Source organism: Hoplias malabaricus, chromosome X2 (assembly GCF_029633855.1).
Source record: "Hoplias malabaricus isolate fHopMal1 chromosome X2, fHopMal1.hap1, whole genome shotgun sequence".
NCBI classification, from domain to species: domain Eukaryota; kingdom Metazoa; phylum Chordata; class Actinopteri; order Characiformes; family Erythrinidae; genus Hoplias; species Hoplias malabaricus.
In genome coordinates, this window is record NC_089819.1 from 18,180,676 (window position 1) to 18,197,250 (window position 16,575).

Genomic DNA, 16,575 nt, shown 5'->3' on the forward strand with positions numbered 1-16,575 from the left:
CCAAACAACTCCGTCATGTAGGACTCTTATTTTGAAAAATAGAAATCAAGGTGGTCGGCGTCAACACAACGGTGTCGAGACGGTCGTTTTGTGATTGGTTTGCATTAATGTTGAACATCTTTTTTGGGGCGTGGGGGTGTTGTGAGCTGTATTTACGACGGAGTTTTAGGGCCACGGCATTGAAAATAATAATAATAATAATAATAATAATGAGATACCTAGAATAAAGTCAGAATTCTGAGAATAATTTCGGAATAATTCTGAGAGTAATGTCGAAACCATATTGGTTCATTAGAGTTTAACTATATAATAAAATTGGTTTATTTTCATTAAGTGACTGAGATCCGTACTCATACTCTCAGAAAAAAAACGGTTACTGTGGTGGTACATATTCCCTTTAGTAATGGAGCATAATGCTCCTACTCTATATTAATTTTAGATTTTATTTATTTTTTTAATTTCGTATGGATCAAGGATGATTCTATTTTAACGTGGATATGAAGGATTGACGCCCCCTCCAGGGTGTGATCCTGCCATGTGTAGGCTCCGGATCCACCACGACCCTGAACTTAATAAGCGATTGCAGACTATGATTGACTGAATGAATGAATAATTTCATTTGCCCCATGTTATTTCCAGGATTAATAACACATTACATTATTTATAACACGTTAAATTATTTTACACAGTTCTTTAATGAAATCTACAAATATATCTGGAGAAGAAAATGTAATGTATCTTTAGGGAAAAAAAACTATATTTTAAAACCACTGCTGTACCCTTTAAAGGTACATTTGCACTGTTTGTACATTTAGGAACAATTTGTACTGTATATTCTACTCTGGTAGTGTATGTGGACTTCATATTTATATATTTTTTCTCATATACAATATCTGCGCTGTTTTATACTTATGTTAAAATGTGGTTTTGTCAGAATGTGTTTTTTGTTGTTTGGAAGTTTGTAGTTTGAGAACAAGAGTAGACAGAAAACACTGTAGTATTTTGCGCAGCTCAAGTCCTAGGCCACAGTGCTACAAAATATAGAGAGTAGCTACTTCGTCTATCTTTATTTAAATCTTGCCTACTGCTTGCATTAACACGGAATTTGTAACAATTTAATAGTGTCTATATCTGCCAATTTGTCACATCCAAAAAATAAAAATTAACCTAATATAGAATGAGTGCCCATACTTTCCACAAAGTTGTTGTATATGGATGAAGAGAACACATTCACTTAGACTTGAGTTAAATATTTCCATGCGTTAGAGCAAAAAGCATGTTCATTCAAGTTATAAAAGATTTTTTTCCACTGATGGAAATATGACTTAAAGGAACACTATGTAATATTTTCCTTAAAATTGCATGTTCAAAATCACTGTGATGCTTTACTGTAATAGGGAGAACAGAGCATCTGTTGTTGCTACTCCGAGATCAGCACATCGGAAACGACATTATGTAAGTTTTGGAGGAGGGTAGAATACCACCCCACCCCCTTTCCCTCCACCTTGATTTCAGTACAGTGCTATAAAAATGAATGGAACTAGAAAAAAAATTATCTTCCCTAGCGTTCCTTTAAGTTTGCTGACGCATACTATTTATTTCGATCAGTGACTCTCTGTAACTGTATCATATTAGATTTGCATTGGACAAGCTTTTGAAAATCAAGCCAAATAAATGAGTACATATCCCATATTACTGTGCTCACAGCCCATCATTAGTGGAAGCCAGACATCTATTCAGTGTCAGCAATATGAAACATGAATGTGTTTTGATTTTCTGATCTGCCTTGAAATAATCCATTTTTAATTTACACTAAAATTAGGCTTTACATCAAATCCAAGTGACTGCCAGTGGTGTCGGGAAGATGAGAGAGACGGACGTACACTCAAGGACTCTTTTATTAGCACAATCAAACCCAAAACCAAACAACATAAATCCTGAAAGCAAACATGTGCAAGACAAGGAAAACACAAAAACAAAGAACTCAACTAGAATAAACAGGAATCAACCATGAACTGGTGCAGATAAATAAAAACTACTAGAACAATCTATAAATAGAAAAATATATATCTACACACAATACCAGACAAAGGAACACTGACAACAAGGGGGTGTATATACACATGACCACAGTCAAGGAACACCTGAGAAGGATAATGAGGGGGCAGGATCACAAAGGAGGCACATGTGAGAACAATAATGAGAGGGCAGGGCAAAGGCAGAGACATGGAAGGAGACTAGAATAACAAAACAGAGCCATGTGCTCCTTTAGAACATGGTAGACAAGGGAACTCGGAAGACACAAAAGACAGAGCAGGAAAACAAGGCAAAAGTGTCTGACTTAACAGTGATGTCATACGAAAAAGTTCCTAATGAAATACTATAGTAAATACACTTAACACATACAGTTATTTGCATCTCAGTTTATGTTTATGTAGCTTAATGTATTTAATGTAGCTTCATCCAGATCCTGTCGTCGACCTCCATGAACAGGAACCACCTCATATTCACATTATCTCTTCAAGAATATCCTTCACGTGAAGCACAACATAAGAAAAATGATAGCAATTAAATTATGTGAGGAAAAACAATCAGTTATTATACAAAGTCTGAATAATTTATCAGAGATAACATGGAAGTGTAAAGAATATACAGTGTCATATTTCAATTTCTGTAAATACATTCTTGACCCTTGAATTTGCATAAAGTTTACTGACCATTAATGTTCAAACAAAAACAGTTGTATCTCCATTCCTGCTCCATTTGTCAAAATGTCACAGCAAACTGAGCACTATATTTGGTTCAAAATTACTTAAAAGCTATTGATAGTTTGCCTTCCCCTGGGAAATGATCATTTTTCAAATCTGTACTATTTACATATATACCTGCTACAGTATATACTAGGGCAATGAACAGACTGTAAAACATGCTGTAAAACGCAATACATGGACATTTATAGTATTGTGCAGAAGTCTTAGGCACTTAAGATAATTCTATATATTTAAGCTAATGCCTTCTCAGCAAGAGTGGGGCTTGTATAAAGTTGTATTTAATCACAGTAAATACAAAATAATAATAATATTTAACAAGTAAGAAATATTCATTCATTCTCTGTAAGCGCTTATCCATTTCAGGGTCGCAGTGGGTCCAGAGCCTACCTGGAATCATTGGGCGCAAGGCAGGAATACACCCTGGAGGGGGCGCCAGTCCTTCACAGGGCAACACAGACACACATTCACTTTTGAGTCACCAATCCACCTACCAACGTGTGTTTTTGGACTGTGGGAGTAAACCGGAGCACCCGGAGGAAACCCATGCGGACACATGAAGAACGCACCACACTCCTCACAGACAGTCACCCGGAGCAGGAATCGAACCCACAACCTCCAGGTCCCTGGAGCTGTGTGACTGCGACACAACCTGCTGTCCCCAAATAAGAAATATTTTTCTATAAAGTAGTATGTGAGTAATGTTTTGTTCAGATTCTCCTTGAACTGCATGAATTTGTTAAATCAACAGCAAACATTATTTAAAATCTTATTTATTAACCAGTAAAAATAGGTTTTGGATGACAACCTCAGATGACTCCACGAGGAGAGATTTGGAAAAAGTTAAACCAACACATTCTCACACAGAATATCACACTGGAATAATGTTATTTGGCTTTATTCTAATGTTGGGCATTATTGGTTTGTTTGTTTTTTAGATAAATAACTGCTCAGATAAATAGCTTTATAAATCTCATAATCTCTGGTGCCTAAAACTTTTGCACCGTACTGTATACCTTTTAATCTTACATCAGATGTTGGTGAATATGGCATAGACGGGGCACTTTGCTTCCATCCCATGTGTTCAGATACTTGCTTTATAGAGTGTCCAGAAATAGCTAAATACAAAAGATAACTTGTCATGATGTACAATAATTTGACTCAAAATAAAATTAAATTGTAAACAATGACAAACTATGTTTGGAACTATTACCATGACTACGGTCACCTACCTCGGTCAGTTTGATATGTGTTGGCAGGCTTGACCATTGGTGGCTCACAACTGCTTATGCTTGATGAAGTGTAAAAATGAGTGTCTGTATTGTTAGACATTAAGACTGGATTGAGAGTTGCCATATATCCTCTCTTAGGCCCTGGATTGAGTAAAATAAGACATCTGTATCATGATATTGCTGAAAACAAGAGTCACTAATATTTCAATGATGTGGAAGGGAAATCACCTGATGTCAAAATGGGCATGCCACTGGATAGCCCCTTCGTGTGTGGCTCAGCCAATTCTCCTAACTTTTCAGTAGTCATCCTATTAACTCTTTTAGAATGCACTAACTCATGTTTTCTCTGTAGGAAATCACACCATATTGTAAAGAACACAGTAACATTGTCATGAGCTTCATTTAATACAGATATTCTTCATTTTATAAACATGAAGCACAAGGACAACCTTTTTCTTTTCCTCACTGGGATCCACCCATCTTTGAAGGTTTTCATCCCAAACAAGCTGTGGGAGGTCAAATTTGTTATTTGTTTGAAAAAACGTACATTTAAATTAACTATATTGACATCAACTTTCACTTACTGATTTGCCAGTATCTACAGGGAAACAAACTTCCTTCTTTTTGCCAAACAACCAACTGAGCCACCCACCTCCAGCTTCCTGCTGACAGACAAAATAATGTGGGATGCTGAAGGGGAAAATTGAGAAAGAAATGAAAGAAAGAGAACAAGGGGCAAAACACTGCTATAAAAAAGCATCCAAAGCTATAAACTGCTAATGGTGACCCCTTGTGGAAAAGTATTAGCCTGCTAAATATGCATGAATGAGTGAATCTAAAAAGACATGAATTATAGGAAAGGGACAGTATTGTAATTAAGAAGTTTAGCTATGTTTACCTTGATAGTATGACTAACCTTTTGGTCTTTGGGATCTGGATGTAGACTCTGAGGGACAAAGAGCCGAGGTATCAAGGGTTTTGATAATGTGTGTGTCTGCTTTGAGTGAGCCATTTTCTCTCCCATGGAATAGGGATTTGCACTGAAAAGTCTGGGAGGTGTCTGGCCTAGAGCTGAGTCTACCAACAGGCATGACATCTGGGCAGGTCTGATCTCTGTCTCTGCTGCATGCTGACCCTGGATTGCTGAATAATCTTTGCTGATTGGAGGCAAAATATGGGATGCAGGTAAAGGCACAGTAAGAAGAGGCACTGCTTGTGAGTCCACAGTATCTGTTCGCTGAGATTTTCCATTGGACACAGCTGAATGAAGTGACTGGGGCTCAAAGGCTGGGCACAGCCTGGGTGTTGTCTTGGGATGCACTTGTTGTACCTCGGGTGAAGACAAGTTCTGCTTTGTAGAATAATAACACTGATTATTATCAGATACCATTTGGAGTGGAGCTACAGCAACACTTGGTTGAGTTACTGGATGGTGTTTTTGACACCGTTTACCCATGTGGTCAAAAGATGGTGTAACAGGCAGTGGCACAATTAACTGCGGAATAGACTCTGATTTTGCTGGCAGGGACTTGGATGAAGGTAATACTGTAGAAGACAATGAATTTAGATCTGTGCATGGGCCACACGATGGAGGTATACACACTGAATCTTGTACCAGTGACATGGAAGAAGATAATGTAGAAGCCACCATATTTGTCTCTGTGGTTGGTGAAATTGTCGGATGGACACACTTAATTTCTGTTTCCAATGATATGGAAGGTAATGTTGTAGAAGGCACTGTTTGGGACTCTTTATAAGGAGAAATCAACCAAGGTAATGGTTCACACTCTGTTGCCACTGACATTGTAGAAGCCAGTGTTGTGGGCTCTATATTTGGAGCAGTTATCTGAGGCAGAATCTCTGATTCTGTTGCCACTGACTTGGAGCAAGATAACATTGCTGAAGGCAATGTATGAGGATCCAGTGTATGTTGTGTAGATTTAGGAACAATGCTCAGAGACTGGGATTGGAGATCACCTGCAGTTGGCTCCAGCGTTGATGGAGATGGCTGTGAACGGACCAGAGTATTTGTTGACGCGTTGGTTTCACTGGAATCATCATTTGGCAAATCGTTTGAATCATCTGTGTGAACTAGTCCTTCAGGTTGCATTACATCAGTGAGCAAAATCTGAATCTGGGGTTCCAACACTGCTGGTGGCTTGTCTTGAATTGATTCCTCCACTGGTGAACCATTTAGATTTTCTTGGTGAGAAGACATTTGGTAAATTGGAGATACAGACAATGGAACTGCCTAAAAAAGATGCAGCAATTACACAAAATCTATGTAGACCTACACAAGTGCAATTTCCTGTAATATGCAACCAAAGGAATTTGAGATTTAATGACAAAATTAAAAAATACTAGAAAACACCTAACCTTCTTGCTAAGTTGAAAACAAGTTGGATCAAGTATTTGGCTTGACTTTGGAATCATGGGTTTGTCTCTATATTCAAGAATGTCTTGTGATGCTGAAACCATAGAAGAAGATGCAGAAAAAATTAATATAGTCTCTTAATCAGGATAAAATGCAAGCATGTAAGATGTAAACACACCCGGTGGTACTAGGTGCACATCTGGAGTATAATTTTCTTGGTCCGGCTTCTCTGTAGTCAGAAGGGAAATTTGATATGAAGGTAGAGTTCTAATTGTTGGTGGTGTGCCCTGGGAGTTTGTCTCTAACATAGGAAGATTTGTATCCTGTGTCTTTGAGCCATGTGTGTTCAGTTCCTCCTAAAAGTTAGATATGATAAAACCAGAAAGTTTAAAATGTGCCATATATAGACTACATACCCAAAAGCTTGACATAAAGAATAGGACATCTAGTGTTTATTACAAGAAACTTACTAAAATATGGCAGTGAAGTTTCCTTATGCTGATCAGCCATTCTGGTTCTGATGATAATTCAATTTCTGGGATGTCTTTAAACTGCTGGTCAACGTATCTCATTTTTGTAGACAACTATATGATTATAAGTAACAGCACAGCGGACATAACGATAAACTACTGCCATTTAGACATCAGAAAAGTGAGCACATAGAGAACACATACACAATCATATTAATACAATAATGCATCTTTTTGTAGCTCTATGAGTTAAGGGATTCTAATAAAGTGGCCAATGTGTGCACATTAAATAAAAAGTGGGCCAAATGTTAAAGTCTTTTTCTGCTAAGTTTCTCCTGATTTTTCACTTATGTCAATAATCCCATTAAATAACCCTGGGTGAGGCCTAAAAGAAAATCTCCACTTTTCTGCAATTAGGAGCCCAGCAGTGCCACACTATTTCATGTGTTACCCAGATGTTAATGTTATAATGAGTCTGTTATTAAATTATTTGTGTAATTACTTGCATGTTTACATGCTTGACCCTCAGTGAACCCATGGAATACACAGGTTGGACAGGCCTTTTCATACGTGGGCTCCTTACTTTTGAAGTTTGCAAATTTTGGAACTTACAACAATAAAATATAAGGAATTGAAGTGTGAACATGCAGACTAAAAGGTTGCTACTAAACCTTTGAATTCCTGTATCCTCAAAATGACATAAAATCATAAGACTACATATTAATTAATTTTTTACTTCTGTAAGTGTGTTGTCATGTTTTTACCTCAATGATCTGGCTTATCAAGGTCAGAGAGTGTCCTGAACCTGAGGCTAGCAGTGCTTTAGAGATCACTTCACAGTACTGAAGCGCTTGAATGTAAAGTCCGGCTTCAGCTAACCGGCAAGCATAAATAAATTTGAAAATCTAAAGCACACAAAAAGAACTTTTAAAAGTAGATGGTAATGATTACATGTTAATGTTAAAATACTAAACTTTTAGTTTGTTAGATTTAGGAAGTTAAAAAAAAATACCTGAAAGTTATAAAGGTGAACTGAATCAAAGCCAAGAGACAGGGCATATTCAAAGATTTCAGTACGCTGGATTGCTTCATTGGTAGCATACTTCAGGGCTGGTAAACTAGAATTAAAACTGTGGAAGTTAATTATATTAAACACTGATCAGTTCAGGCCTTTTATTTATTTATTTATTTATTTATTTTTACAAATGTACAGTGGGGTCCAAATATCTTGGACATTTATTTTGTGCTACTTTTGATTTGATAAAAAATAATGATGGATATAGTTGTAAAAAAATCTTGTGATAATTTAATTAGTGTTTCCAATTTTGCTAAATTTGTTGTGTATTTCCAGGTTTTAATACATTTGGGCCCACTGTAAAAACTAATATACAGTAAGTCCTTAACATACAAAACTTTCAATTGTATACTTTCAAAAACAAATAACGTCCATGTCCATTTGTTTATAATTTGTTTAAATTAGTGCAAAATTCAAAATTCTATGGTTTAAGTAAACGTTTACATTAGGCACATGCGTATGGCATACCTTTTAGAATCAATGTATTGTGAATACAGTTGAATTTTTGCTATGTAACACATGTAATTTATTTACTTGTGAGCTTGTAATAATGTTACCCCATACATGTGGGGTTTTCTAACCAGTATTTGTTGTCTTCAGTGTAATTATATTCTGTTCAAGTATTCTGTCAATAATTATACCTCCAGAAGCGGACATGTCTACCAGTCCAAGATAACAGATTTTTATGTATTATTTTATTTCATGGCTCTCTTGATACTGCTGTCTTGAAACTTTATTAAGCTATCTTCTTATTTATTGCCATATAGAGCTACATGTTGAAGGCTTACTAAAATATTGGATGCCTAAGCTAACTTTGTTGGAACTAGAGTTATGAATGAAATTTCAGAACTCTTTAGTATGTAGAGGACTTACTGTATTATAATATAATACAACATAATATTCAAGTAATCATGGCAACTCTAAAGAAGAGTTAGTGCATAACAGCTGACCTGGAATTGACCCCAAAAAGACAGGTGTCTGTTTTGTTACTCTGTGTGTCCGTGCCTAGTTGAACCACCATGTAACAGAAACTTGCAGCAACAGAACATCCTTGGGAAGCTAAGAATGAAAGTATATTATAAACTTTCTTGCAAAAGCAAGTTAGTTCATGTTATTTATTTAGACATTGGACATATTTTTATGAACATACAGCATGCACTGTTAAATAAAACAGGTTGACTAAAAATTATTAAATTTGAACTTGAATCAAACTTTTTATTTAAACGCTTTTATTTAAAGTTTCTGGGGTTGTTAATTTTTGAATCAATATACAAACACGTAAACAGTTTAAGCTTGTAAGAATGCAAATATTTAAGGAAGCTTGCAGTTGTTTATTTTACAATTCTACAGTTAATGTTTACACCATATATGTTTTGTCTTACCCAGTGTGTCTCCCATCCTAGTAATGGTTTTCTGGTGTAGATGTTTGAAATGGGTGTGGTTTGATAAAACCATGGCCAGGTGGATGTGCCAATGTCCGCAGTCCTTAATTTCACAACACTAGAGAAAATACTCATATAAACCCCCCAGGCAAAATATTTGTTAAAAAGTAAACACTGAAGCCAAATTCATTCCATATAAACCACTTTCTGCCGCATGGAACTCTAAAATAAACATTACCATAAAAAAGACATACTCACAGTTGCAGATGATGGCATCTTTCCAGACATTAGCTGATAAAAGGTCCGCAATGAATCATTCACTGCTAAACTGTCAATGAACCTATTCAAGGAATTAAGCATGATACTGAAACTATCTGTAAGCTGTATATACAAGCAGAGCTGTGCAGTGTTTAACGTTATTCCATACTCCTTATTTTCATTGTGCTCAGTCACTTTATTATTTTTAACAAATTAAATATATTTCTAGATAAGCATGCAGGCTAGATTTCCTGCACTTAGCTAGTATAATCCTCTTGTATAACACTGATACTTGAGACACCTTAGGAGAAGTTGGAAATGCTGCCTAGCTACAAAGCTGTAAGAAATAGGGAGCAAGGCAGTGTAATATAAATAGTGTAATATAAATGCATATTTCAAGGATGTTGTAATTTGTTATAACTTACTTGCTCATCACATTAGAACAGGCCCTGCTATCCATTTTACCAGCCAGCATGAAAGCATGTCCCCACAATCCTTTGCTTATCGCTGTCTCCAGAGCATCCTATTTGTCAGGTATTTGAGAACAACAGCAATGTTTAACTCAACTGTTTCTGTAAGCAGACAAAGCAGTATGTCTGCATTACCCTTTGTTTTAAAATATGCATTTTAAATTAAATTCAATACATATTTACCTTTTTCTTGCCAAAGATTAACAGCTCTCTGAAGCACTGTAAATCCTTCTCTGTGTCATTTGATATTGCCCAAACATCATCTTGACTGGCTGATTCAGCATCACATGTCTTATTTTCCACTGTTCTACTGAGTGCTTCGTTTGAAAAATCGATAAGATCAGAGGTGCTAATTTTTGAGGAGGAGTCTGAATTTCTCAACAAAAGATGAGATATATCAGTTCCCACAAGTTTCTGTAAAACATTACCATATACCTCATTACACTTTGCTACATGTTATTAGCATATCATGTCATTATATAATTACATTATTATATGCTATAATTATAAATGCCAAATATAATAAATTATAACTTACACCATTATGTTTGCATATTAATTCCATGAGCTTCCATATTAGGCAAGACGCTTGTTTTTCTACCAGTGTTTCATTATGTAAGCATTCTTGTCTCTTCTTTCTGATGAATTCCAGCACCTCGGATTTATGGGTCTTATGTCTATGAGACAAATTAATTAAAAACAACATGTGTCATGGGCGGCACGGTGGCGCAACAGGTCGTGTTGGTGTTGTGGCTTCTAGCCCTGCTCTGGGTGACTTTCTGTGAGTAGGTTGGTGTTTTTTTCCAGTGTCTGCTTGAGCTTCTTCCAGGCCAGGTGTTCAGATTTCCTCCCATGTTCCAAAACCACATGTTGGTAGGTGTATTGGCAACTCGAAAATGTCCATAGGTGTGAGTGTGTGTGTGAGTGTGTGTGTGGGTGTGTGTGAGTCACCCTATGAAGGACTGGTGCCCCCTTCAGGGTGTGTTCCTACCTTGCGCCCAGTGAGTCCAGGTGGGCTCCGAACACATTGCGACCCTGAACTGGACAAACGCTTACATACAATGAACAAATTAATGTATTTAAACATCACTGATGTTTCTGATTCTTTTACGGGCGCGAGGTGGAAACACACCCTGAAGGGGGCGCCCGTCCTTTGAAGGTCAACATACACTCACACATTAATTCACTCAAACATCTATGGATAACTTTGAGTAGCCAATTCACCTACCAGTATGTGTTTTTAGAGCATGGGAGGAAGCCGGAACACCCAGAGAAAACCCATGTGGACACAGGAAGAACACATTAAGCTCCTCACAGTCAACTGGTGTCGGCCTAAAACCCACAACTCCAGGAGCTGTGCGCCAGTGATACTACTTGTTGTGCCACTTTGCCGCCCCATTTAAATACTTCTAGAATCTTTTTTGAATTTTTGGAAGTGAGAAAGTTTCACAAACTCCATAATTAATGTATGTATAGCACCAGATTATGATCATATTTTGTAAAAACTTCATGGTTCTCTCCTCTGCCAACAGTATAGATATGCCACTGGATTTACACTAAAATTATGCAATGTCTTAAAATTATCTCCAAAGTCTTATCATGGAGTTAAAGCAAGTCCTCTATAATATATCCTTTATCTAGCTGCGCATAAGTCCTCAAGTTACATTTCTGAATTAATGTTATAGCTCTTATTTATATTAATTATTAAAACTAGCATTTACTTTATTAGAGGTCCTGGGAAGCCCTGGAGTTCTGGTTGGTCCCTGCAGCCTTGCAGCATCATCTGCTGAGAAGTCAATTGTTCACTTTGAGCTAAACCCACATAGCAGATTATAAAGCATAGCCAGTAAAAATGCCTCTTTAGTGTGAGATTAAAAGGAGGCAACTGCTTAATAAACACCACACAAACACAGTGAACCTGAATGTATGGAAATGACCTCAGTGCTGTGGATCTGCACCAGTGCTGGTTTGCCCTCAGAGGGAAGATTTGGAAGCACAACAGACAGCTGTCCACCAGGTCCAAACCGAGCACAGCAGTGAAGGAAGGGGAACTGCTCTGAGGTGGAAGGACCTATGGGAAGAACATGGAAAGGTATTCTTTAAAGAGGATTTCAACTTATTCATAAAAATATCTGCATCATTTAACAAGTTATTTAGAGTGGTTTAAAGTGAAATGGTAAATTTCATACAAACAAAATGACCAAAATAACCAGAGAATATGCACCATATTGTGATTTATATCTAATGTTAATAATTGTAGAGCTTAAAATGTACAATACATTGAATTTCTGAAAATATGTTTAGACCAAAATATATTATTCCAAAACTATTTTATGCTAAATCACTGTAATTACATCTTCAACTTCATTAATTCAACTTTACTGAAATGTAGAAAAAATAGTGGAACTCTATAAACAGTGTATGTGATGGTATGGTAAAAGGAAAGAGGAAAGTGTATTAAATCTCACCCTTTAAAGAGCATGCAACTGTGATTTTTCCGGATTCTTTCTCTAAATGAGCATGGTCGACAAAATGAGCTGGAGACTGAATATTGCCATCATAATGTGGATAGTCAGTGTACTGCTGTATTGGGTATCCCCAGCCCTGGAACAAATAATTAACACAATACCATTAACACTAATAGAAAATATGTATTACATTCTTTATGTGGTTAAAAGTAAAGGAGTCAAAAAGGATTTTTGGGTGATTGAACTAGAACCCTTGTCTTCCCAAATAACTGTTTAGTTGAAAGTTTTGTAAATGAGCCATCAGTCATTTTTTTATAGCAAAATTAGCAAACATAATTCTGAAAACTGCAAAACAATAAAGTGCAATTAAGAAATTAAGAATTAAATTGCTTGTTTGATTCAGTTTACCCTATATACTATAAACTTACTCTGCGTTGCTTAAAATGGTTTAGATGCCAAAACTCTTATCGGTAAAGGCCAGTAGGTTTGTGTAGGAGATACAGTGTTCCTTTAAAAATACATTTTTGTAAAATAATGTTAGTTTGAAGATTTACATTCTTTTCCTCCCGGGGACTGTATGTTAAAGCTAAAAACCATGGAGGTAAATTTATGTATGGAGTCTATTACCTGTTCTGAATGCCAGCTAAAGTGACTACTCTGACTGTTAGTGCTAGACATGCTCTGAGTAGAGTAGCCACTGTGGCTGCTTTCTGTGTCATTCTGATCACAGGGAGACAGCTGGCATTGGGTGAACTGATCATAGTCAAAGGATGAATCATAACGTGGGTCATATCTCCACCAGTCTTCATAGTTGTAAGGCCTTAAAAAATAATAGACAAAACATTACAAAAGTAATCTGAATAACTGGCAAAGCTGGCAATTTTACTGATATATAGATAAATTAACTATATTTAGCTGTGACTGCTATATTGAGTGTACTTTGTGTTATATTGTTGACTGTTGCTTTTGGAGAAATCAGTTTGGTATCCATAAGTGCAAGGATAGTAGTAATCTTGGTAGTAGGCATTAGAATATTGTCCTTGAGGATTCCAACCTATAAAATAATAAAAAATCAAACAAACTTTCATGAATGCTGGCATCCTATTTGTTTAAATATGCAGATGCAAAGCAAGACCACAGTATAAAAATGAATTACCTCCATAGTTATAATAGTCAGTGTAGTTTTCTGACCAGTATGTTGAGGTTTTATTTCTGTCAGTGCTCATAGACCTGTCTCTGCACCTCATCTGCCTGTTTGAAAAGAAAAAAAAGCTGCCACTTCAATGTCAACCTAAAGTAAGCATATATAAAGTTTATCTAATAGCCGATATATGATATCCATGAAATAATTTTAGTGACATCATTTATATAATTTATATCATGCTCAGGAAGCAAATGTAAATTCTCATTAAATCTGATAATTTTATAAGTTAACAATAACTAATCACAAGGAAAAGGATAAAATAAAACATTAAACGAACCTTAGCTGTGAGTTGTGGCTGTGTTCTGAAGTGCACTGCTCATGTTGTTTCTGCTTATGCTCCTCTTTTTGATATTTCTGTTAAACAGACATTATTTGGGAGCATTGAAAAGGTAATATATTGTAAATGGAGTTGTCTGAACTGTTGTTACCTGGTCATAAAACTGAGCTTCAGATCCCATTTGTGGCCAGTGACCACGTAAATTCATCCAGGTATATGGAGCCCTGGAATAATGGAGGGAATAGTTGTGTGATAATGGAAGATCTGCATTTTGATAATCACGGTAGGTAGATCCATAGTAGCTATTGTAACTTTCTGCAGATACAGTGTGAGGTGTCCGGTGAATTTGCTGTGTCTTTAGTCCAGGAAATACAGGCTGACTGATATCTGTTGAAGATTTTTTTATGTTCTCCTTCCTTGATGTGGGACCAACCTCAGGTGGGTTGTCCTGATTTTTGCCCAGTCCTTGTTCACCATGCAGATTTTCACAGCCATTATTTTTAACATCTTCCAGTTCATGAGTAGAAATATTAGAATGATCTGAAGCAACTGAAGGTCCAGAACATACTTCATTTTGGATTGAGGCTGAGAAAACATGTGGGAGTTGAGACTGGTTAGTATCAATTGCTCTTTGATTATCTTCTTGCAGAGTTTTTGTGACTTGGAGGTATAAGACAGGTATGTAATCTGTTGACCCTCCTGGTTTGGCTTCAGGTAGAATTGGTGGCTTCATATCAGAAGGATCAGACTCTTCAACCTGATTTACATTAATATCAGAGACCTGGGGACACATCTCAGGGGCTAACAACATATCAAAGGATGTTTCTGAAGATGACAAATCACTTTGTTTAATGCCACCTTGATAGGATCTCTTTGTATTTACAATGCTGACATGGTCCTCCACGGGAACATTTATATGTTCATTATTCAGTGATGGCGGATCAGGCAAATGACTGGGTTTATAGTTATACGATCCTGGAGTCAGGCCCTTTTCTGAGACGCAGTCCCCTTTGTCCTCTTTCTCACACTTCTGGCTACCCTGATGCAATGATGATGGATCTGAAATGTCAATACATTTAAATATTTCACCTCCTAAATTCAGCACCTCATCTGAGTTGTAATCCAATTTGTTGTGTTTTTCTAGCTCCTGTACATCTCCTTGTATAGAGTTCATAGTGCTTGCTTGGATTGGAGCCACAGAAGTTCCAGAAGGGAGGTCTGACTTTGCCCTTTCGTCATAGGAATGCCAACATATTGCTTCAGAATTCTCTGGTAGTTGTTCTGAACATGACGTTGACGTATGTCCAGAGCATTGGTCAAGCTGAATTTGAGATTGTGTATATGTGATGACCTCCTGTGATGGTAAGAGAAGATGTGGAGAACATCTTTCAGTTTCTGAAGCTGATTTGTTGTACAGATGTGAAGAGTTGGGTGGAGTAGAAGAAAACGTAGTAAAATGATCACAATTATCAGTTGAAGAGGGTCCATGGTTGAGGCCACTTGAAGTGACATCTGGCTGTATTTCAAACATAGGACTTTTTTGTTGAGAAAGGGATTGTGGGGTGACTCCCGTTGGGGATAACTCTTCCAGAAATACTGTATTATTGCTTGCAACAAAGGGAGTTGAACCTAGAGTTAAAGGTGTATGCTCACTAAGAAGGCCTTCATGATCATTTAAAGGCTGGAAGTAGTTTTCATGTTGAGCATAACTCTCCGTATCTTGCATCCTTTGGCTGCCTGTATGGTCAGTCTGTAAAGAGTTGTCTATGTTTGTTGTGGGCAGATGAGGTGGAGATGCCATTTATGCACTGTTGAAACTGTGGGAATAAAATTCTAGTCAGTATTAGGCTTGGATATGTTAATATGTTAGAACAGTGCTGCCAAAAGTGTGAACCCTCGCCCCTACCTTCTAATGGTAAAACATATCTTATGCAAAATATAGGCCAGGTAGTGTTACAAAATACAATTTTATATATCTGATATCATAACTGATTCAAAGCCAAAACAGTGCACACGGGCAAGACATTTTGGCAGTCCTGACATACACAAAACACATTTCTTACGTAAAGAAAATACATGTTAGTTAGCATTACCTCTATTTAGTGCAGAATTGTATTAAAGCAATATATATATACAGTGGTATTTTCTAAATATTTGTAAACAAAACGGATATTTTGCAATATACAAAATCTCCTTTTTAAAACACTCTAACAGCTATTTGAAAAGTGTATGTTGACGGCTTAAAATAGACCCCCTCACCCCTCTGTAATATCACTCAGTGATGGCGGTCTTCCAGGTAGACCCTACTTTACTCTGGGTGAACGGAGGCTGCTCTGGAGTTAAAGGCTACTTTTCCTAGTGGTTAAACTCGAAGGAGGAAACTACGAGACTTCAGAAGGATTAATGCTCCTAAAACAACGATCTTCTTTCGGGCGCAGAATGTTTTAAGCCAATTTTAAGCCGAGAAGGACTCACCTGCTGCAGACTGAAGTAAGCGAACCTACTCAAACAGACACCATCTTCAACTGTAACTAGATACTGAGTGGTGGAGAAGTTCGTTAGCGATAGCTAGGTCATAATATTTATCTATAAAATTA

General features: G+C 36.8%; 1 protein-coding gene across 5 annotated transcripts; it reads right to left on the reverse strand.

Annotated features, from left to right (window-relative positions):
- Positions 1-1,927: 1,927 nt before the first annotated feature.
- Positions 1,928-14,437, reverse strand: LOC136677070 (protein transport protein Sec16A-like). 5 transcript variants are annotated; one of them, XM_066654461.1, is made up of 26 exons: positions 14,130-14,437; positions 13,979-14,055; positions 13,654-13,748; positions 13,437-13,551; positions 13,125-13,317; positions 12,498-12,633; positions 11,967-12,100; positions 11,751-11,812; positions 10,568-10,706; positions 10,213-10,443; positions 9,985-10,082; positions 9,560-9,641; positions 9,302-9,419; positions 8,870-8,978; positions 7,857-7,974; positions 7,609-7,749; positions 6,845-6,958; positions 6,553-6,730; positions 6,377-6,468; positions 4,917-6,251; positions 4,585-4,665; positions 4,450-4,506; positions 4,229-4,346; positions 4,001-4,141; positions 3,798-3,886; positions 1,928-2,531 (listed from the first exon to the last, which is right to left on the reverse strand). In XM_066654461.1, the coding sequence occupies exons 1-26, from the start codon at positions 14,184-14,186 to the stop codon at positions 2,508-2,510; spliced, it is 4,134 nt and encodes a 1,377-aa protein (XP_066510558.1). In that variant the 5' UTR covers positions 14,187-14,437; the 3' UTR covers positions 1,928-2,507. The 5 variants fall into 5 exon arrangements, with proteins under 5 accessions (XP_066510558.1, XP_066510559.1, XP_066510557.1 ...); XM_066654462.1 differs by having other exon boundaries at positions 7,857-7,962; positions 11,751-11,815; XM_066654460.1 differs by having other exon boundaries at positions 4,585-4,662; positions 11,751-11,815.
- Between the last annotated feature and the right edge of the window lie 2,138 nt (positions 14,438-16,575).